Source organism: Dipteris shenzhenensis, chromosome 33, assembly GCF_047967505.1.
Source record: "Dipteris shenzhenensis isolate YYH24624 ecotype China chromosome 33, Dip_SZ_1.0, whole genome shotgun sequence".
In the NCBI taxonomy this organism is placed as follows: domain Eukaryota; kingdom Viridiplantae; phylum Streptophyta; class Polypodiopsida; order Gleicheniales; family Dipteridaceae; genus Dipteris; species Dipteris shenzhenensis.
In genome coordinates this window covers 16237021-16260304 of record NC_141628.1, presented here as the reverse complement: position 1 = coordinate 16260304, position 23284 = coordinate 16237021, and the positions used below count along the sequence as shown (strand labels likewise).

The window sequence follows — 23284 nt, the reverse complement described above, 5'->3', positions numbered from 1 at the left end:
ATGAGCTACATCTTTTGAGGTCACTACCTCACACACAAAGCTCACGGGCACAACCAGCTCATAATCTGTGATTAGGGACTTCTCAGCATACCCTATTGCCTCAACCTTCGAAGCTGCAAAACTCAACCCATCACATGAATTATCAAGATTACCCAAGAGCAAACAAACATCCTTCCCACCTGAAGAATGCTCAAACATATCAGCACACTCTTTCTTGTCATTGCCAACCACACATGCAAAATCCACGAGGGTATCATCAAGTAAAGCATCCAGCTGATCATCAACCACACTATTACTACCATCCTGCTCAACATGCATACTGGTGTTTTCATTCTCTTTCGAAGAGATCAATGCTAACATATCATCTAGTGCATCATCAAGGAAGCAATCCATCTCATCCTCTGAATCACCATCATCCTGTAAACACTGAATCTTAATCTCATCATACTCATCACAGTTTGCATGCACACAGTCAACACTTGCTGGTCCCACCCAAACTAAGTGTTTTAACTGCAGGTCTTTTACTTTATCAGTAATAGCCACATCAGCTTCATCACTGTCACACATGATTGATCTCTCATCTTCACTACTAGTTTCACACCTCTCTTCCTCATTTGCTGAACCTGAAATCTCAACGTCTTCGGTATGCACAATCACAGTGTCAACCACAAACTGATTGCATTCAGCCATCATATGCACATCATCACCACACAACACTGGAGCATGATCATCATCTACACACACAGACTTATCCTTAGCTGCCATTAATGGGCTCTCAACATTTCTGCCATCTATGGTAGCAACCCCTACTCTCGGGCTCTCTTCTGCCACCTCACACAGATCTAGCTGAGCAACACCCTCCTCCATAGCAACTGACAAGCCTCCTTTCATAAGTGTAATGATTTCCAGCTCCCTTTCATCATCAACTCTATATGCATCCGGTTCCTTCAATAGTGAAGAGAACTGACTCTCTTCCTCTGATGAGATGCTCTCTTCCTCTGTCTCACTCAAAAAATCTATCTCTTCATCTGTGACTGTCTCCTCAAATTCTTCTTCTAATTCCAGCCCACAGCTCATCACATAACCTGGTACTCTCCTTGCATCAGCTGAACTTCCTTCTCCTCCATCCATGGCCTCTCTCCTGTTATTTTGACCTCTGCTTCTTCCTGCAGTCTCCATCCAATTTAGGGTGAATGTTTTCATCAGCTCCACAGCTTCATGCAAATCCTTTTTCAGGGAATCATCCTGCACAGGAACAGACACCGGCTCTCTCTCTGCATATGCCTTAATCATTTCTGGCCTGCTGACCAGGGTTTTAGGCTCCTCTTGCATGCCAAGCTGCCTCAGTTTCTTAACTTTCCACTCCTTCTCTCTAGCCACTCTGACTGCATCCTCAAAACTATCAATATTCCTCAGCTCCACCTTCAGACGGAGTGAAGGCTCCAGACCAGCCACAAACCGGTCTCTCTTTATCATTTGCGGGGGTACTTCAGGAATCAAAGCCTCACACCATAGACTCCACAGTCTACCAAACTCTATCAGATACTGATCCACATCCTGACTATCCTTTTGCTGAATTTTGTACAACTCCTTCCATACTTCATTAGGGCTCCTGGATTGTGCAAACCATGCAAGGAAAGCTACTCTCACCACTGTATACTCCGGACTTTGCTGCTGAGGATGAGTAGTCCTGAAGGTAGTCACTTGAGTCTGCAACCATGCTTTTGCATCTCCCTGCAAACAATAATTCAAGATCTGAAACAAAATCTCAGGGGTTGCCCTATCCTTCATAAGTGCTGTGAATTCCATCTTTTCCAGGAATCTCACTGCATTCTCATATGGCATCCCCCAAAACTCTGGAAAGTCCTCTGCCATCCTCACAATCTTTCAACTGTCACACACCCTGGCTTTCTCAACCACAACAAAACTGGAAGGCAACAAAACAAACACACTACTGAAGAAGCTCACTTTGCATTCGAAGAGCATTCTTTTTCCTGCGGGCAAGCACTTTCAAAGCTCTCTGCACTCTGGCTCGGAGTCGGATCACACGTAGCTGGACTTCAATACATCTGTCCTTCCTGTGACCACATTCTGCACACCACTCACACTGTATCACTCTCATGTGTGGATTTCTCCCCATTGCTTGCAACACGTCTCAAAACACCTGCTCCTCCAGTCTTGTAAACTGAAGGTCCGGAGTTCGATCCTCCGTGGAGGCACCAAAACGTGGATGGACAAAAATAATAGAGCCTAACCCGCCTTCATAGCCACCCTCATCCCCGTTTAAAACACCCGAACAACACAATCACAAGGCAAAGGGCGTTCATACAACATCATTGCTCTACACATACCTTCTGATACAACTCAACACTCTGGCTACACTTCCTCCAGAGGCCAGACAACCTCAAACAAAAACCCAGTGGATCACACAGCCCAACACAAGCTCTTACCAACTGACTGGACTTCCCTCAATAACTCACAAGCATTCAAATTCATGAAGCATTCAATCCTACAACTCACCGGGCAATCACCCACAAAGTGACCACAGTCATAAATCTTTTATATCTCCTCAAAGATCATCAACAAGTGCTAATAATGATGCAGCCCGCCATTCCTTGCTCATCTCTACCTTCAAGTTATAATAGCTACCTCGGCTATTCTCTTGCTCACTCTATGCCACCTCATGCAATGAAATCTCTTTGTAGCTTCTCTATTCACGGTGTAAACTAGTCACCCATGATTCTTCAGCTCACACAGAAGAGGTCGCAGCCAAACAACAAGTAGCATCCTAGTGAAGGCAATAGTCGACCTTACCCTCAACCTTAGAGCTCGCCTTAACATCCCTCTTCCTCTAACAAGAATCCACAGGCATAGTTGAGACCACGACTCCTCCTACCCATAGTTGCACGTTCAAACAACGGCCACCCTACTTTCAAATAACCTTGCTCAACCTCTCCTTCTATTATACTCATAGAGCTCAAGCCCCTGTCGTTCTCACACCCTTCACCATCCAGTTATCGAAGGAACTCCTCCTACTGTGAGCTCCCACAACAGCTGCTTGCCATCCCGTCGGATACTGCCTCCTGGCAATTCCTCACCACCCCTACTCATGTTCTCAGCCAGCCAAGAAGCTTATGTGCCCACCATCGTCTTCTTCCTTCCAGCAGCTCTCTCTATCGCTCAAGATACTCCAGCGCGCAGAACAAGAGATCTCCATTGCTCCCTCTGAGCTCGCAAAGTCCTCCTGCTCATACATGACCTCCGTTATCCTCCATGAATCTCTAGACCTACGTAGTCGTCAAGCTCCTTTGATTCCAAAAGCTCCCAGCCTGCGCTATCAACTACTCTTCCCGTAGGATCGACGAGCCATTGATGCTGCTCTTCTACACACAGAAGCTTCCACATCCGTCACCTCATGTTTACCGAACCTACTTCCTCTCTTAGACCTTCCGCTTCTACGAGCTTCCTCACTCTTCACACACAATAGTTTTCACCGTAGCTTTCATTGCTCACAAAACTCCCCTCGTCACCCACAACGATCCGAGATGCCAACTTCTCAAGAACCCACAGTCCTCCAAGCCTGCAGCTCAAACACCTCACCTACGCCACCCACCCTCCTTCATCCAGAAGAGCCTCTTCTGCTCCACGGAGCACACCCTCTGTCGCTCGCGAACCCCTTCCAACAGTCCTCTTTCACTGAGCTCCCATTGCCTGTGGTCCCAAGTCCTCCAGCGCACAATACTGGCGACACCACCCCCAGACAGAAGAGCTCCCATTGCCTGCAATCGACGCCACCATCAACCCCGTAGTCATGTGCCCCTTTCCAGATTGTTCAGCTCGCTGAGCTCCCCTTTTTCGTGAGGCCACATTTCCTCCATCCCACCCCCCTGGGGAATCCTCGTCCCTCTTCATAGTTCCATCCTTGCGTATCACCAGCTCACGACTAGAAGCCTCCCTTCATCACGTAGCCACGTGCATGCATGCTCCTTTCCAAATCAATTTGGGCACCTCAGCTTCATTTAGCCACCTCAACAATGGTATTTTACCACTCTCAAAGATATTCCCTTAAATTCATACACCAAGCTTAAATGCTCATTTCCCAAATCTTAGAGGTTGATGCACATATGGTTATAGTTAGGCATTCTATCACTTGCATGCCACCAACACTTAGCATTTAGTTCATGCCCTCATACAGAAAGGACTCGGAACAACCATGAAAGGCGTATGTCATCCCACAACAAAACCCCGTCACACTCTGAATACCATGCTCTGAATTATCTGGTTATCCTTCACTGCACTTCATCATCTCCCAGAGTCCCTGTAGAAGTGTCTTCCATCTCAAGACAATATGTCATCAGTGTGGAGTCCGTCATGAGGGTATCCACAGCTCATTTCCCCTACCAACTAGCTATATACATAGCTCTGCACTCACCCATCAACACGCAACAAGTGAAAAACATTTTTTCTTTTTTATCCACACAACGTGTCCCTGAAACCAGCCGTACAGCAGGCGTCTGTAATCCGTACAGATCTGCCATGCTTCCACACTATCCTGGCCCTCTGACCTGCCCATAACAGCTCTAGATGTGCTGCCCACATGACAGCCATGATGCTGTCTATGTGGCATCCCCTTTCTCTCTTTTTCTGTTGGGTACTGCCCTAGGTCTCCCTCCCCCATGCTCTCCTCATATGGGGGCTTACAGATGGGGAGGTGACCTTTCCAACAATGGGGATGACCCAAACTCAGCCTGAATGATCTTGTGAGGAACGGATGGCTTACCGCGAATCATCCGCGATAGCATGAGAACATGTAGCCGTTCCACACGAGCCCACTCTATATCCGACAAGTCTAGATATAGAGTGGGCTCGTGTGGAGAAGGATGGAGAAGGGGAGAGAGAGAGAGAGAGAGAGAGAGAGAGAGAAAGAAAGTTTATTAAAGTCTTCGGGAGACCGTGAAGGTCTATGAGACTAAAGATAACTGATACAATGAGCATAACGGTGGCGGTCTCAAAGCGGGCCAGCCAACCGTTTCTACAAAAAAGAGGTTATGAAGGAGGGTGTGTCTAGTCTTGATACAAAAAATATGTGTCTACCTCCTGATGATACAAAAAAGAAGGGGGGGGCACCAAAAATGGGGCAGAGGGGGGAGATACAGTATATATGTGCAGGTGGTGATCGTCAGAGACCAATCATAGAGGGGCCGTCAAATGGGAGGTCGGAAAAAAACCCTGCGATAGATGATTGGCCTCTGACGTCACGTGGCCTAGTTGAGCTCGGTCGTCGGGGGCGGCGGGTGGCCCTGTGGATGAGGGCAACGGTAACCCCGGTGGGGCGGGCAGAGAGCAGAGACGAGATGTCACGGACTCGGATGTGTGAGTCTGTCCGCTGGCGCAGCTGTCGTGGCTCTGGCTCTCGCTCACGTCCACGTCGTCGGCTAGACTGAGGAGAGGTATCCTGTGACTAGAAGAAATCAGTGATAGGCCGTTGTGTCATGTGCGCGGATCGGTATCTGACGTGTACTAGGTACACAGAACTAGCTCAGGTTAGCCTGGGGAGGCTTAGAGCTAGGCAGGCTTGATTCTCGGGTTGAGTGGCAAGGGTACGAACTATTTATAGGTCTTCGCTATTTTTGGCGCCGGGGCCCGAGTCTATAAAAGAGGCCCAGGGGGTTCAGTTCTCAGTGTGCAGTTGGGAGCAAGTCTCGTTCCCAGGTGCTAGGTCTGATCCTGGATTGTGTCGCGGACGCGCGCCTGCATCTTAGCGTAGCCCAAGGCCCAGTGGCAGATCCAGGGCTTCACAGCGCCACCTGGTGGTATGGGACACCAGGCTGGTTGGGATCTGATTGGGAGTTCGTGCCAGTAGCTCAGCTCGTGGCTCGGGGGGACATCTTCTGATTCGGGATCACATCCCGTAGATGTCACGGTTGGGTGGTGAGCAGCCTGCTCAGTTCTGATGTTGTGTGTGGTTATTTTGCAGATCAGGGGTTTCAGGAGTGCTGGGATGTGTCAGTTGGTATCAGAGCCAACTCCTGAGGTAGGAACTTCTGATGCGAGAAATTTGACGGATTTCTCTTCCAGGTATGCCCTAAAATTCGAGATTTCTTGCTGCGTGTTTTGCTGTTTACCTGGAGAAGGAGGGGTGAAGAGATATCTGGAAAAGGCAGGAAGAAGGAGAGACCTGATTACGAAATTACTGAAGAGTCTACGTGAGAGAGGGAGTGAAATTCTCGCTAGGAGAGAGTGGAAGAGAGGCGAAACAGGGCTGATAAGTAGGCGATGGAATCGAGATGCTGGTCAGGGCTGCACAGAGGTAAGTGTCGCTGGTAGGTGAGGCTGAGGAGTGCGCCATCTGATGGTGCAGAAATCGGCCCAGGCAGGGGGTGCGTCAGGCTGAGCAGGGTGCGCTCAGTTGCATCTAGGGGTGGCTGAGGTGCGAAAAAGCACCACCTTCCAAGCTTGGAAGGTGGCGCAGGAAAAAGCATCGACCCTCCAAGATTGGAGGGTGTGCATGCTAATTTTAGCCCCAAGCCCCAATTTTGGGAGGCCAGCTTTTCTGGAAAGCGTGGCTAGGCTTTTCTAGGAAGCACAGCCTCCAGAATAGCTGGGCTAACTTCTATAAAGACTGGCGAGACTTCAAGTCCAGCCATAGCCTCAAGCCTGACAGCGCAAGAGCAGCCTGCCCTTACCAGAATTCCGCCATCTAGTTACGGCTGCAATAGCAGCAGCTCTGCGACCTGCCTCTGCTTGAGATCCGCCTCCACGAAACGGCTGCAACAGTAGCAGCTATTCCGTACTGTACGGCCTGCAGCGGACCTGCAGAAGGACCCCATCCCCTACGCGCGCTGATCGTTGGTGCACGATATCTTCTTTTTCCAGCCAGCTTCTCTGATTTCGCCACATCTTGGAGGGACGGTTTCTTTCCTCTACTCTTCTCCTTCCAGTTTCGATTCTCCCAGCTATTTCTCTCAGCCTGTAATCGAGTTAGTATTCAGCCATGTCTGATGCTCCGAATCCCGAGTTCACTATGGGAGAGCAGGAATTAGATTACACTCCAGTGGGAGAGGATGATCAGGGTCTCTATGACGACCTGATCACTAAGAAAGCCTTCAGTGAGTTCACGACTGCTCTAGATGGTAAATTTGAGCAGGTCAACGCTAATCAATCGGGGTTGACACAGCAACTCCAAGGGATACAAGCTACTTTGACTCTTCTGGCTAGCACGGTTCAGGCACTCACGCATGTGGATGCCATGGCCTCCGTGCTAGGCCCGAATATCACTCCGGATCCCTTTCCAGGTGACCAGAAATCAAGAACAAAGGAGGTGGTTGACACTTGGCCGCACAAGTGGCAAGTTCACTTCCAATTTCACCCCTATCCAGACGAGAAAAAGATTCAGCTAGCAGCAGGGTTTATGTCAGGTAAAGCCTTGCTTTGGTGGAAAGAACTCCAGCCTAAGCCTGACACTTGGACAGAATTTGAGGGTATCTTCAGGAAGGAGTTCCTGAAGAAGGAAGATGACTACGATATCGTCGGCAAGCTCAAAGCCCTCGATATGTCAAAATTGAACTTAACTTTTGAAGTCTATCTTCAGAGATTTAGGGATCTGCAAACCAGGGCCACCAAAATGGATCCTGTAACCTTGTTAGGTTTTTTCGTGGATGGTTTGCCAGACTCCTATAAGTTACAGATTAAAAATAACAAGTGCACAACATTGCAGGAGGCCATGACATATGCGCGCATATATGATGATACCATGGCCGGAACCAAGGCAACCACAGTTACTGAGACCAACGGAAAGAACAAACGCAAGTTCTTTCAGCATGCGACTGGTATTGGGGAGACGAAGTCTACGGACAACGCCTCCAGGAAAAGCTTAACTCCTGCGAAGAATGGTAAGGCCCGTTTCCTTCGCACTCTCAGGCTCAAGAAAGAGGGCCGGTGTTTTTATTGCGAGGAGCGGGGCCACACGAAGAATGAGTGTCCTAAGCGGAAGAACCAGAAATTGGTGCTAGGACCGAAGCTCCAGGCAGGTCCGCGTACCGCAGCCAAGGGAGCCAACCAGGTTACGATGACAGGTATTTCAGTAAATGTCATTACCTGCCCCCTTTCTTGCAATTGTACCTTTAATACTTCGTTGTTTGGTTCCCATGATCTTTTCCGAGTTTATGGAGAAGTTAGGGACCAACGGGTTCACATTCTCTTTGATCCGGGCAGCTCTCACAATTTTGTTAATTACAAATTTGTGCAGAAGATGGGGCTGTCCACAGTACCTAGCGACCACACCTACGAGGTGCAGCTTCCAGCCGGGAAGCAGTTTTGGGATCGCAAGGTTGAAGCGCTTCCCATCCGGATTCAAGCCTACACGGGAGCTCTCACATGTTACGTTATGCATCTAGAGCATGTAGACTTGCTGATCGGGATAGAGTGGTTTAAAACCCACAATATCCAGATCGGATGGACGGAGCATACCCTTTCTTTTGAAGACAAAGGCACCCAATTTTGTATTCAGTGTGATAAGATTACCCCTTCTCAGGGCCCTATTGTATCTGCGATGCAGCTTCGGAATATATTGAACACTTCTCATTATGATGTCTATCAGTGTGTTTTGATTCCACTTTCTTCATTTATTGTTTCGGTAATTAACAAAAATGAATTAAGTGTGTTTGAACACCGAGAATTGAGAACGTTGTTAGATAATTTTAAGGACGTATTCCCAGCTCAACTGCCGGAAGGGTTACCTCCAGAAAGGGCAGTAGATCATCGCATAGACTTAGTCCCAGGGGCTCAACCTATCAGTGTACCACCGTATAGGATGAGCCAGGTAGAGGAGGATGAGTTAGCTATTCAGCTTCAGGATTACCTGAATATGGGCTACATCCGCCCAAGTAAATCTCCTTGGGGTGCACCTGTCCTCTTAAGAAAGAAGAAGGATTCTTCCTGGAGGATGTGTATAGATTATAAACGACTAAATAAAGTTACAATTAAGAACCGCTATCCTTTACCTCGTTCTGATGATTTGATAGACCGTTTGGCCGGAGCGAAGTATTTCACTAAGATTGATTTGCGTACGGGTTATCACCAAATCCGTATCTATGCTAAACACATAGATAGGACCGCATTCCGGACTAGGTATGGTCATTACGAGTTCCTCGTATTACCTTTTGGTTTGACCAATGCTCCTGCTACTTTTCAGCAGATGATGAATGATTTGTTCAGAGATTATCTGGGCAAATTTGTTGTCGTGTTCTTAGATGATATCTTGGTATATAGTAAAACGCTTGAGGATCATATAGGACACCTCCGGGTTGTCTTATTTGTTCTAAGACAGCATAAGCTTTATGCCAAGATGAGTAAATGTGACTTCTTTATGAAGGAGATCATTTACTTAGGACACAAGATTTCTTCTGAAGGTATTAGCATTGATCTGGATCGTATCCAGAAGGTTTTAGAATGGCCTATCCCTCAGACTGTGAAACAACTTCGCTCTTTCCTCGGATTTACGGTATTTCTTCGGAAGTCAGTCCGTGATTATTCACAAATCACGGTTCCCTTGACCAACATATTGAAAGGTCGTGGACGCAGGTCTACTCAGCCGATCCCTTGGAATGATGCAATGAACAAGGCTTTTGAAACCTTGAAGTTATCTATCAAGGAAGCACCCGTTCTTGCATTACCCGATCCTACCCGGCCTTATGTTTTAGAGGCCGATGCGAGTGATTATGCGATTGGGGCAGCTCTATTCCAAGAGGGCAGACCTGTAGCTTTTGAGAGTAAGAAGCTAGACGACACTCAGTATCGTTGGCCCACACTGGAGAAGGAACTTTATGCGGTAGTGTATGCTCTCAAGGTTTGGAGACACTACTTGTATGGTTCAAAGTTCCTTGTATTGACTGATCACCAGTCAATTAAGTATGTGTGTGATGGATCAGACTTGAGAGGAAGGAAAGCCAGATGGGCAGAGCTAATGCAGGATTTTGATTTCGAAATACGTTATCGTAAGGGTTCGTTGAATAGTGTGGCGGATGCCTTAAGTCGAGTTAAGTTTGTAAATGCTTTGTCATTTACGGAAATATCCTCAGACCTATTTCAATCCTTGAGAGGGCTATACGCAACTGATAGTCATTTCAGTTCTTATTGGCAGAGAGTCCAGGATGGGAGCTCCATGGTTGACCAGGACTCAGGGATTGTGCCACCTAGGATACAGGCGGCGGGAGGTCAGTGGATGATTAGGAACGGCTTGCTGTTCCGGAATGAAAAGATTTGTGTGCCTGATGTTCTGGACCTAAAATCCAAGATTCTCTGGAAGTGTCATGATGCTCCTAGTGCGGGACATCCAGGTATACATAGGACTCTGTCTCTTGTGAAGCATACCTTTTATTGGCCTAAGATGCGTGCATTCGTAGAGAACTATGTGGTAGGTTGCCGAGTTTGTCAGGTTACTAAGGCTGAACGCCTTAGGAGCGCGGGCTTATTACAGCCATTACAGATTCCAGGTAATAAGTGGGAAAGTATTTCCATGGATTTTATTACTGGTTTGCCTCGTACGCGCAAGGGTCATGACTCTATTTGGGTCATAGTCGACCGTTTGACAAAAATGGCTAGATTCTTACCTACAAGAACAACTATTTCCGCTGTTCAGCTGGCTCACGAGTTTGTGGACCACTTGTTCAAGCTGTATGGTTTGCCATCTGACATAGTCAGTGACAGGGACTCAAAGTTTACAAGTAACTTTTGGACACTTGTATTTGAGAAGTTGGAAACTACTCTAAGTATGAGTTCCTCGGATCATGCACAATCCGATGGCAGTACAAAGAAGGTCAACCAGTTGGTTGAAGACATGCTTCGGGCATATGTATCTAAGAGACGGTCTTCGTGGGAAGATTATCTACCCATGATTGAATTTGCTTACAACAGTGCAAAGCATTCTACTACAGGTTATAGTCCTTTTATGCTTATGTACGGGTTTCAACCTAAGTCACCAGTTATGGTTGGATTAAAAGGGATTCAAAATGATGCTGCTAAGAACTTCTTGCAAGACATGCAGGAAATGTTGCAGTTTGCCAAGGAGTCTATTAGAAGTGCCCAAGATCGGGACAGATTTTATGCTAATAGACATCGTTCACCTAGAGAGTTCTCTGAAGGAACGATGGTATATTTGAGAATTCCTAAGGAATCCAAAGCCTAAGTACTGGTTTGGTTCCGAAATTATCCCCCAGATACTCTGGCCCATTCAAGGTCATTAAAAGAATTGGACCAGTTGCATATCGACTAGAATTGCCTCCTGATGTTAAAGTACATCCAATCTTTCATGTCAGTAGACTGAAAGAAGTATTGGGTGCCGATGATCAAATTGTTTCTCCTCATGAGATTATAGAAGTTACAGATTTAACTTTTATTCCTCACGAACCTGAATCTATTCTTCAATTTCGTGAAAGACAGATTCGAAATCGTACTATCACGGAATACAAGATTAAGTGGAAGGATCGTGTTGAGGAGGATGCAACATGGGAGACATTACAAAACCTCCAAAGAACATTTCCCGATTTCTTAGTGAACTCAGGAGTGAGTTCTTAGAGGAGGGGGAGTATGTCATGTGCGCGGATCGGTATCTGACGTGTACTAGGTACACAGAACTAGCTCAGGTTAGCCTGGGGAGGCTTAGAGCTAGGCAGGCTTGATTCTCGGGTTGAGTGGCAAGGGTACGAACTATTTATAGGTCTTCGCTATTTTTGGCGCCGGGGCCCGAGTCTATAAAAGAGGCCCAGGGGGTTCAGTTCTCAGTGTGCAGTTGGGAGCAAGTCTCGTTCCCAGGTGCTAGGTCTGATCCTGGATTGTGTCGCGGACGCGCGCCTGCATCTTAGCGTAGCCCAAGGCCCAGTGGCAGATCCAGGGCTTCACAGCGCCACCTGGTGGTATGGGACACCAGGCTGGTTGGGATCTGATTGGGAGTTCGTGCCAGTAGCTCAGCTCGTGGCTCGGGGGGACATCTTCTGATTCGGGATCACATCCCGTAGATGTCACGGTTGGGTGGTGAGCAGCCTGCTCAGTTCTGATGTTGTGTGTGGTTATTTTGCAGATCAGGGGTTTCAGGAGTGCTGGGATGTGTCACGTTGGGTGTCCTCACGCTGTGTGTGCTGCTCGTGTCGCCGTGCTCGGAGAGAGGTATCTCGGTGGCGAGTCATCTCATGTAAGAAAGCGGCTAGGCATCGCTGATCTGGGAATTGCAGCATGTGTGGGAGGGGGCCGAATCAGTCGCGGAAGAGGCAGTGGTACCGGCCTCGAATGGCATAATAGATAGGACATCTGAAAGCAAAGTGCTCCTCCGACTCGATTTCCTGCAAGTCGCAAAGTGGGCAAAGGCGGTCCTCTCGTGGGATACCCTCTGCGCGTTCGCTCTCGATCCGTAATCGGTGTGACGAGACCCTAAACTGGCCGAGGGAGATCTGGAGCGCATGTGGTAGATGAAGCTGTGTGTAACCCGGAGGTGTGATGAAGCCCTCCTGTGAGATCTGGAGGCAGTGTCGGCGGTAGAAGTCGAGCTTCACAGGAAGCTCGGAGTGAAGAAACCATGTCCGACAGGTGTGGAGCTGGAGCAGATCCGCTCGAATGAGCCGGTTGACCTCCTGGTCAGTGGGGGAGAGGGGAGATGGTGGAGCGTCGAGGCTGTACTGAAAAGGAGGCAACCGGTCTAAGTCGAGGCCCAGTCGGGTGAACCAACTGGAAAGACGACTATACCAGCATCGCTGGTCCCCATTTACGGATAAGGCCATAGAGGAGGATAGGGCTAGCCAAGGTAGGCGGAGGCGACCGTCGGCGAAGGAGCTGAAATCCCTGACTCTGTGGAGATAGGTGATAGCCTGAAAAGCCGCATCAAGCTGTAGGGGTGAGGCGCCGAACTCTGCTAGAATGATCTGGTGTGGTACCGATGGTTTGTTGCGGATCATCCGAGCAAACATCAGTATTTGTAGGCGCTCGACTCGAGCCCACTCTGTGTCTGAAAGGTCGACTCCCCACCAAGGGCTACCGTACATGCTTGCTGGGCGGACCAAAGAATAAAAAAGGAGAGACTTGGTCCGCGGGTCCTGGAAGTGGGAGTGGTAGCCCTGTCGCTCCAGCCTGGCAAGAGCGGCGTATCCCCGGCTGATCCTGGCCTGCATGGCCGAGCGCATCGTGAAGATCGGGCTTGAGAAGACAACGCCCAAGTATGTGTAAGAGTCAACTATCTCAACAGGGTCGCCGGCGAAGAGGAACTGCTCTCGGTGCATAGCGGGTTTGGAAGTGTTGAAGATCATCACCTTGGTTTTCCCAAGGTTGACCTTCAAGTCATGTGTATCACAGAAGACCTGAAGTCCATCCAGGTGTCGTTGAAGACCAGTAGCAGAAGAGGATAGTAGTACTACATCGTCTGCGTATAGGAGAATCTGGATGACAGCCTCCGCAAGAGAGCAGCCTGCACCTCCGAGTGTCCTGATGGTGGTCTCGAGCTCGTCGATGTAGAGGCCAAATAGAGTCGGTGACAAGGGACATCCTTGTTTGACTCCGATAGTGCTCGTGATCTCTGGGGTCCAGCTGGTGCTAATCCTAACCTGCCCCGTCACCCGCTCATAGACAGCTACTACTGCCCAGATAATCACCGAGTCGTAGCCTAACTCCTGCAGGCGTCTGATGAGTCGGGCGCGGGGGGTCGAATGCCTTGCGGAAATCCACAAAGCAACAATATACTCTCTGTCTCCTGTGTCTGGCCTCCTCAATGATCCCTCTAAGTGTAAAAATGTGATCGTAAGTCGAGTGATCCGCCTTGAAGCCGGCCTGTCCGGATGCCCTGAGCCCCTGTACCTCTGTGCGAGCACTGACCTCGCCATCTAACACTGATGCATAGATCTTGGACATAACATGTCCAATCATGATGGTCCTGTAATTCCCTGGATCCATGGGATCTCCTGCTTTGTGGATGGGTGTGATAGTGTTCAGGGTCCAGGCTTTGGGGAACCCGTGGCAGACAGCTTCATTGAACAGCGTTGCCAGGATAGGGGCTAGAGTTTTGATGCCATAGGCAACAAACTCTGTGCATAGGCCCTCATGATCCTTAGCTCGGCCGTTGTGAAGCTTATGCGCTGCGTGGGTGACTCCCTGGGTTGTGAAGAGGATACAAGAAGTGGGGTGCGGGGTGGCTGAGAGGTCGGGAGGAGGCTGATCAGGGATATCATAGAGTGTACGTGCGTAGGAGTGCCAGAGGGAAGTGTCTGTGAGGGGGGAAAGGGATCGGCGTTCTAGGAATTTCCTCCAGAAATCCTTGGAGTTGCTACTAAACAGAATGTTCAGTAGCGTATCCTCATTCTGGCGCAGGAAGGCTAGCTTCTTGCGACGGACTAGTCGACGATAATCCCTGGTGAGACGTGGGTTGGCCCTAGCGTTTCGCTGGGTCGTGAGTCGGAGTGTGCGGCGTAATGCTTTACACTCGTCATCATACCAGCTGTTGCAAGGGGTGGAGCCAGCGGGTGGAGGGCGGGTGGACCGAGTAGTGGAAGGAAAAATGTGGCGGGCTGCATTGTGAAGGGAGTGGGTGATAAGGGTGGCTCGGTGATCTAGAGAGGGTATGGTGTCTATGTGTCTGAGGAGGGAGGCTAGGTGGGCTGAGTAATCAGGTGAGAGGCTATGATCAAAGAACAGGTAAGTGTGATCGGCTCCTGGGGGTAAGGGTGCAGTGCGGAAGTCAGTGATCTGTGGGGCTAAAGCAGGAGATCCCAGAATGAGAGAGAGAGAGAGAGAGAGAGAGAGAGAGAGAGAGAGCAGGTAGTAGGCAGGAAGAGGGAGAGTAGTAGGATAAGATGTCTCATCAAAAGGTGCCTAGAAAGGGTGAGGGGGTGGATTTATATAGTCCCCTCCAATTATTCCCCTTTTTGCCCCTCTCTAGGCCTAAACATGCCCTAGCCAAATTAGGCTAACCTCACTACCTTGGCCCAAACTTGGCCTTCATAACTTGGAGTCATCCAGGTGCATTGCTGGTACTACTGTCGCAGAGGGGGACTCTTCGACAGGACCCTAGGACTCAGAATCGGACAAAGGCCTTGACTTAGGTGGCAGCAAGAGAGGACTATGATGGAAGCCCACGGTCGAGGTAATCTGGAGTTTTACTTAAGATTTCATTGCTTAAGTGTATTGTATAGTTGCAGACCTTACTAGATGGCGGACGGGTTGAAACAAACCTTGAGAGCTTGGTGCCTAGAGGACCTTAGGTGTTTACTACTGATGAGGGGGACATCTGGAGGATGCTGGTACCTAAGGAGCTCGAGTTCGAACGCGGGTACGTGATTGTAGGAGGTGGTGCCATCCAGTACTACCAAGGATGGACTTGTGTACCAGGATGGTTCGCTGGGACGGGACTGGACCTGGTGGAGCAAGAGCCACTGGCTGAAAGACTAGAAAGAGATTTCGACACCAGATTGTTTGAGAGGGCTACGACAAGGGAGGTACTGGATCACCTACATTGATGAGTTGGTGTTGGGCCAAGATTTGTCGGTGAGAGGGGGTGTTGGAAATGTGAAGGTCACCTCCCCATCTGGAAGTCCCCATATGAGGAGAGCATTGGGGGGTGGGGGGCTGAACCTAGGGTTTGAGGGAGTGCCACATGGGCAGCATCCTGGCTTATCATTTAGACAACACGAGAGAGTTGAGGGGCTGCCACATGGACAGCAAACAGGCTGTCATGTGGACAGCAAAGAGAGGAGAGTACTTGACAGATGAAAGCTTGCCCGGAGGGAAAATCTGGCAAAGAATGGCCAGGAGACTGTTAGGGACAGGACAGAGCCGATCTGCGTAGTATCTCTCCAGCATGGATCAGCCGTGATGACATCAGCAAGGGGAAGGAATGGATGCACCACTATACGGGATTCCACAAGGTAGTGTACGGGGCTGTACAGGCTGCACCAGGGCCTGTACAGAGGCTGAACAAAGGTGAGATGAACCTGGGCCAAAGGCTCCTGGATTGGACAGGTGTGTGGGCAGGTTTGTCGCCTGCAACAGGCCTGGAAGATGGTGAGGGCTATGGGCAGTTGAGGCGGCCTGCAGAGAGCTTGGAATTGAGGCACACAGGGCATGGCCAGTGGCGCAGTGCCATGTGGCAGGTCGGGTGTGTAGAAGGCCTGAAAAAGCATGGTTTTGAGAGCCCCCAAATTCGGGGGGGGCGGGGGGCTGCAATCAGGGTCGGCCAGAGGGGGGTTGGTGTATACCCCTTCTGGGTCGGCTATTTTGGGGGTAACCCAACCCCTATAAAGGGAGGCCTTTGGGCATTCTACATCTAGCACACAGCAATTGGCTGAACAGAAAGGAGCAGCAGGAGCCCCTTCCTTGTGAAGGAGGGACAAGGGAGCTGCAGACTTAGCTCAAATGAGGCTGTACCCTAGGCTGTCTTCCAGGGCAGCAAGGTGCGGATCACGGACAGAGAGTCTACATAAGTCTCTCTCTGTCTCTCTCTCCTATGATACAGAGTCTATTTACTGGCTTGCACATGTTTGAAGTACACATAAATTGAAGAAGTTCTGGATTCCATGTGTGCATGCACATATAACAATTCTGCGTGAATTCTTGGGTCCACTATCATCTGTCTTTTGCTGCCTGTAGTACTTACCCTCTGTTTTCTAACACACGACACATCCAGACCTTGGTTTTGCAGTCTCTTTTCTTAGTGGATTTGCATCATGCCCTCAACATTCGCATGTCATGGCATTGAAAAAGATTAATGAAGTATGTGAACAACACTCCTAATTCTCAGATCATTTATAGATGGGAGACATTGCAGGTCTGTGGTTTCTCAGATGATGATTGGGCTGAGACCCTAGCACATGGAAATTGACTTTCGGCTATGTGTTTTTGAATGGAGGAGGAGCAGTGAGTTGGTTCTCATGGAAGCAAGAATACGCTGCTCTGTCTAGCACAGAGGCAAACTAAATAGCACTCAGTCATGCTGCTCGTGAAGCTGTGTGGCTCATGCGTTTTGTTTGGGATGTCCTTCCAACCAAATCTCACAGGCTAGTTTTGAATGCAGATAACCAGGGATCTATTTGCTTGTCTGGTGATGGGTCATTTCATAAACAACGAAACACATTGAAGTACGATACCATTACATACGACATGTACTTCAGAAGAAGTTTCTCCAGGTGGCATACTATCCTACTGCTTGTATAGTCGCAGATATCTTGACCAAGCCTTTACCATGCAGCTCTCATATGAAATTCTGTGCAGCGAGTAGTTGCCAATTAGGGGGGAGTCCATGATTTGTATGTTGGGAGGGAGTATAGTGATGAGTTGTCTGTTCGGAGGGAGTGTTTGAGTGGATCAACAGCCAACCTGATTGAAGTAGTTGCATTCATGACAGATTGATAGGTGACTTGTTGTCAGGTGTTAGTAGCTAGATTTCAGCAGTTAGTAGTAGGTGGGAGTGATCAGAGGATAGTATTTGGAGAAGTGAGAGACCAGGGGAGGGTTGACTCGACTCAGCCCCTTGTATATATTTCCTTTGAGACCATTGTATATATGTGCAGTTCATTTTCTCGTTTGTTGTGCTCTGTTTCTTGCTGTTTTCTGCTACAGTGATAGATTTCATTGGATGGTAAACTTTGTCGGCTAAAAGGTGACATTTTTATGACGGAATCTGAAATGTTAATTGTGAATGACCAGGCAATTGCTACTCTCAGGGATCGGATGCAATCTTACAAGTTTTTCCTTGCCCTAGACAATATCTCGGTCCGTGCCTTTGATCATGTAAAATCTATTGTTGAAGGCAGTTTTGGACCAGACAGCAAAGCGTTGCTCACGAGTAGGAGTCTAACACTCTTAAAAGCGTTGCAGCAACCAGGTGGGTGTGATAAGTGTCATTGGCATGTGCCAAGTATATTGCATGAGGAAGATGCCATTGAAGTTTTGCATTCTTATTGTGGACCGAATCTCTCAAATGCCTCATCTCAGCAGCTGGCCAGCATTGTGAGGTTGTGTCTCTTCAATGGGCATTATCATCCGCTACTGCTGCGTGCATTTGGTAGTAAATTAAGGAAGTTTGCTCGAGAAATGGGCAGTGCGATGGCTTGGGGACCTCATATATATCGATTAATTTCAGCTGTACCACGACTTTTGGAGGTTGAGAGCCAATTCTTAAGTGTTCTCAAGTCAAGCTATGCTGAGATTGAGGATAATAGACGACAGATGATCTTTCTAGATCTTGCCTTGTTATCTCAGAAATGGGAAGATAAGTACTCCGACATTGGCATATGTACTTGGTTGAGCATGCTCTACGAGGACCTCCAAGAGGATGGCGTAAGAGAACAGGTAATTATAATTAGCCTCGGACTTTTTCTTTATAAGAAGTTTACTTGCACTCACAGCATTGCAATGGTCAAAGTAGAGTTTGTCATCAATATTCGACTTGTAATCGTTTATGTTGACGTTTGTAATTAAATGTCATATATACAAATTACTCTCATAGTTGATGAGAGTGAGAGAGGACATATTACAAATTCCTATCATCGTGGGAGACGTTTGTAATTGAAAGTAATATACATATTACAAATTTCTCTCATTGGATGAGAGCGAGAGGGGGATAATGGTCAACCCCTTCCTCAACCTCTCCTCTCCCACTGGGCTCCCTCCTCTTCCCTCAGACCCTGCCCCCCCCCTCAGTCTTCTCCTCATCCTTCCCCTTTAACCCTCTTGTGTGTGATGTATACACGTGCACATTGTATGGTTGTGTATGGATGCATTGTGTGTGTGTGCACACAGTGTGGCTATGTGTGTTTTCTTGATTGTCTTGCATGGTTAGGGTTAGCATATGTAGGCTAGATAGGCTAGGCCAAGTGTCTATAGATAACAACTGTTTGTCCCACTCCCTATGGCCAAAGACTCCTATGCAAATCTTCCCCTCCGTCATTTAAAGCCCATCATAGTGAGTAGAATAAACAAAAGTTATCTACATTTTATCATAAGCAAGAGTGTGTATGTGTACATTTATGTGTGTGTGCGCATGCGTGTTTTCACAAAAATAAAAGAGTGAGTGAGTGAGAGAGAGAGAGAGAGAGAGATTTTCGGGTGGGAGTGCGAGGGTTTGGTGTATGAGCGAGTTGTTTGGACGCATTCCCGGGAAGAACATTCACAAGGGATGAAAATAAAGTGGGATCCATGAATTGTGGGTTTCATAATATTCTTGGTTCCTCAAAGGTCCACTGCTCAATACTACAAATGGGCAGGTAAAATTTTTTTAAATTTTAAAGTGTGGGTGTGAATTTGTCGACCTGCATACAATGGAAGACATGAAATTGAAAAGGGCAGCATTTGAAAAGGGCATAGACATTTATCATGTAAGCACAGCAAGCATCTTATGTTAGCATAGCTATTCTATGTGTCAAAATAGGTGGTGTTGAGTGTCCACCAAAAACCGAACTATGTAGAACGAAACTGCATTTTTTAATTTTGTGCAAATTAAAAAATCGGTTAAACCTTTCATGTTTTAGTTGTATTATAACCTTAAACCTTCAGGAAAATTTTGGGAGTTGAAAAGTTCTAGGTTTCTCTTTCTATAAAATTAAAACTTCCTTGCAGGCATTTTAGTTATTTTCGACTTAAAACCTGCAAAATTTCCCAAAAAAAAAAATCCCCTTAAAATTTTGAGCTTGCACAGTTTTTTCATGTGTTAATAAGAAAAATGTTTTCTGTCAACACTTATTTTGCTGTTGGTGGGTGGTTTTGCAGTTGTTAGCTTTGGAGTACGAAGGGCTACTGGATCTAAGGAAAAGAGATGGAGAAATCTCAATTTCGATCCACGACTTACACATTGACGTAGCCAAAAGTGAGGCCTTTGCCAGCGGGCGGTTCCTGTTGGGACATGAACCTGCAGCTACTGATCAGATCAGGTGGAGGGACTTAGAACGTGTCTGGTTGAAAACGCCAATGCCTGCAATGGACGTACTCTTCTCAAACATCCGACATTGCTCGAACATGAGGCTTCTCATGCTGCAATCTCATGCTACATTGAAGGAGTTGAGCTTGGAGAGCATGAAGTCTCTACGGATTCTAACAGTACAGGCCTATGTCGATCGGGGTACGAAGATCGGGGGATGGGAACACGCTCAGAATCTCGTGTTTGTGCGGATGGACGTCTCCCATCCGGGCTATTTGCGAGGTATCGGGTGTTTGCGGAAGTTGAGGTTTTTGCGACTACACCCTGCCTACATCGGCGAGTCGTGGTCTTGCCGATGTCCTGCATTACTCGACCTAAGCTCTCTCACCAATTTGCAACAGTTGGATCTAGATTTTTCAGGGTGCAGTCGCGTGCAATCGATTGCGGGCTTGGGCGCTCTCGCCAAATTGGAAGTTCTCAAACTGCGTGGCTTGCGGGCGGTGCATGATCTGGGCCCAGGGGAAAAATTTGACCAAGAAATCATTGTCATTGGGTATTTTCTTTTTCATTTACAAACGCTCTCGAAAAAATTTTATCAAATGAAAAAGGGAAATGGGGAAATTTTTAGTCATTTTTATATACACATAGGAATTTTGGGCCAATGACAAACCGAGGATCAATACTGATTTTCTTTAGAAAAGGGAGGGCGGTGCTGAATTTTTGTCCCTGTCTGCCTCAGGGCGCTCATTCATCTGCGAGAGCTCAAAATTGACTGCTGCGAGCGCTTGCGATGCATTTCGGGTTTGAGTGAGCTCACCAATCTGCAAGAGCTGGTGATTCTAAATTGCCGGCGCTTGCTCTCGATTTCGGGCCTGAGTAAGCTCACCCAATTGCGAAAGCTGGACATTTCAAATTGCCGCTGCATACGACCGCTTCCAGACGTAAGGGGGGCCTAGGGGGCTCACTAATCTGCGAAATCTCTGGATAAAGGGCTTCCCAGTCAATTCGGAAAATTTTCTACAACTACGGCCCATTCGATCTGTCGAGTACTCAGAAGCAATTCCGGACGTCAGCGCCCTCAACTCTCTAGAAACGCTGTATGTTCGCCGCAGCTACTTCAAAGAGATTTCGGACCTGAGCGCACTCACCAATCTCGTTGCGCTAACACTTTCCCGGTGCTATAAATTGCAAGCGATTCCAGACTTGAGCGCACTCCACCTGCAATCGCTCTGCATTGACTTTTGCTCATCACTGCAAGCGATTCCGGACCTGAGCGCACTCACCAATCTGCAATCGCCCACATTGACTACTGCTCATCACTGCAAGCGATTCCGGACCTGAGCGCCCTCCGCTATATTCTGAAATGGCTAAGCCTTAGTGGATGCTCGTCCCTTAAAGAGATTATAAATCTGAGCGCGCTCTGTAGCCTGCGACTGCTTCGTCTTTCTGGATGCTCATCACTGCAAGCGATTCCAGACTTGAGCGCGCTCACCTATCTGAAATGGCTCACGCTTAAGGGATGCTCATCACTTGAAGCGATTCCAAACGTGAGCGAGGTTACCCGTCTGCGATTAGGATACCGCCGGGACAGTTCATCGTGGCCGGGTCTCAGCTTTCGGGGATGCTCATCGCTGCAAGCGATCCCAGATCTGAGCGAGCTCACCTATATACAAGTGCTCGACCTTCAGAAATGTTCATCCTTGCAAGCGATTCCTGACCTGAGCATGCTCATCAAATTATATCGCCTCAATCTCGAGGGATGCTCGTCGCTGAAAGCGATTCCGGAGCTGAGCGAGCTCATCAATCTCAGATTTGTGATGCTGAAGGGATGCTCATCTTTGCAAGCGATGCCGAATCTGAGAACTGTGATCAATCTAGAGAAGCTGGATCTGAGGGGATGCTCATCGCTGGATGAGATTCCGGATTTGAGCGAGCTGATCAATCTAAAAGACCTTCAACTGGATGGATGCTTATCGTTGCAAGCGAGCGCTCGCAAGGGATGCTTTCATATCTAGATTTGCCCATCAATTATTTTTAGGCGCCAATTTCATAGTGCTTTTATATGTTTGTATTTTTTAACAATAAAGCCTTGTCAATTGTATCTCTAACCTCCTTGACATTGGCCAATGATTAGGTGCTTGGTTCATCTCTACCACATTGCATTCATCCACAGTCTCTCTCCCACCTTGCATGTAGGTCGAAATAGAAACTAGTACTCTCACGTAGGTCGACAGAAACAAGTACTCTCACGAGTGCACTCTTCCCCATTGGAGGGTCAATTGGCATTCAAATTCTGTATGCATTGTACACATTTTCATTCTCGAGAAGTCTGGTTATTCACATTCGGTATCAGAGGGGTGACAGTCCATGCTCGAGACGGGAAGAGAGAAGTGTGAAGAGACGAGCAGGGAAGGAGAGGAAGGTAGTATGTGGACAGGTAAAGATTGGCGTGAAACGGTGATAAAGGAGAAGCACGCCCAAGCTTGGTAGTTGCAATGGCGCGAAGATGCATGGAAAGAGGACAGATGGTACACGAAATTAGAGGCAAAGGCGCATGACACGAGCAACGGCAATGATTTGAATCCTTGTGGGAGCGACTAGCCAGGAAGCATGGCACCTGTGCTGCAACCGATCTTCATGTCTGCAAACAACTTGTCCAAACAAGCTTTTTTGTTCTTTGCCGCCAAACCTTGAATTTCGAGGATTTGAGGTAAGGGCTCTCTTGCAAAATCTTGATGTTAGACAAGGAACGTGGTGACTCCCCTCCCTTGTCTCGTGTGAATGTATCCTTAAAATCCTTAAATTGTGAGGAAAAGAGACTCCCACGTTCTCCCCAACGGAAAGTCGAATCGGAACAAGATTTTAAGGGGGTGATCCATCCACCAAGTATCTCCTATAACGGCATCTAGAGCTCTAATTCACTTAAAATAAGTAGCCCAAATGGAGTGTACCAATTTACAGTAGAAATGCAAGAAGAAAAGCCTAAAAGAGAGGAAAGAGGAGGTCATTTAAAGAGGTTTTTGGACACAAGAAAGCGGGAGTCGAATAAGTACCAGCAACTTTGTAAAGTAATTCCTATATTGAAATTATAGTAAGTCATTTTCTCTCGAGTCTTGTATTACTAAAAGGAAAGAATGGAAGGGGAAGGGAGATATAACAATGAACTTATTCTTTTTCCACCATTATCCGAAGGAGAGAGAGAGAACTCCTTCACTCCCTCTTAAAGAGGATGGATTAGGTGAGAGCTACACACATCTTGAGTATGATAATTCATAAATAGATTTACAGCAGTCTCGAGTTCTCCTTTTGTAATGAAAGAAGAAATGAGACCATCCAAGAACAAGGTGATGAGTTTACGCCTTCAACTCGAAATCCAGCACAAATGGATTATAATCCAAG

At 47.8% G+C, this 23284-nt stretch overlaps 1 protein-coding gene across 1 annotated transcript in view; it reads left to right on the top strand.

The window, feature by feature from the left end:
- Positions 1 to 21900, top strand: part of LOC147879745 (uncharacterized) — a 30153-nt gene extending 8253 nt beyond the window's left edge. The window contains exons 3-7 of the mRNA XM_087371595.1: positions 17677 to 18321; positions 19738 to 20438; positions 20625 to 20826; positions 20876 to 21060; positions 21144 to 21900. Of these exons, the coding sequence (XP_087227721.1) occupies positions 17677 to 18321; positions 19738 to 20438; positions 20625 to 20826; positions 20876 to 21060; positions 21144 to 21900 (2490 nt within the window). The remainder of the gene's footprint in view (positions 1 to 17676; positions 18322 to 19737; positions 20439 to 20624; positions 20827 to 20875; positions 21061 to 21143) is intronic.
- Positions 21901 to 23284: the final 1384 nt, after the last annotated feature.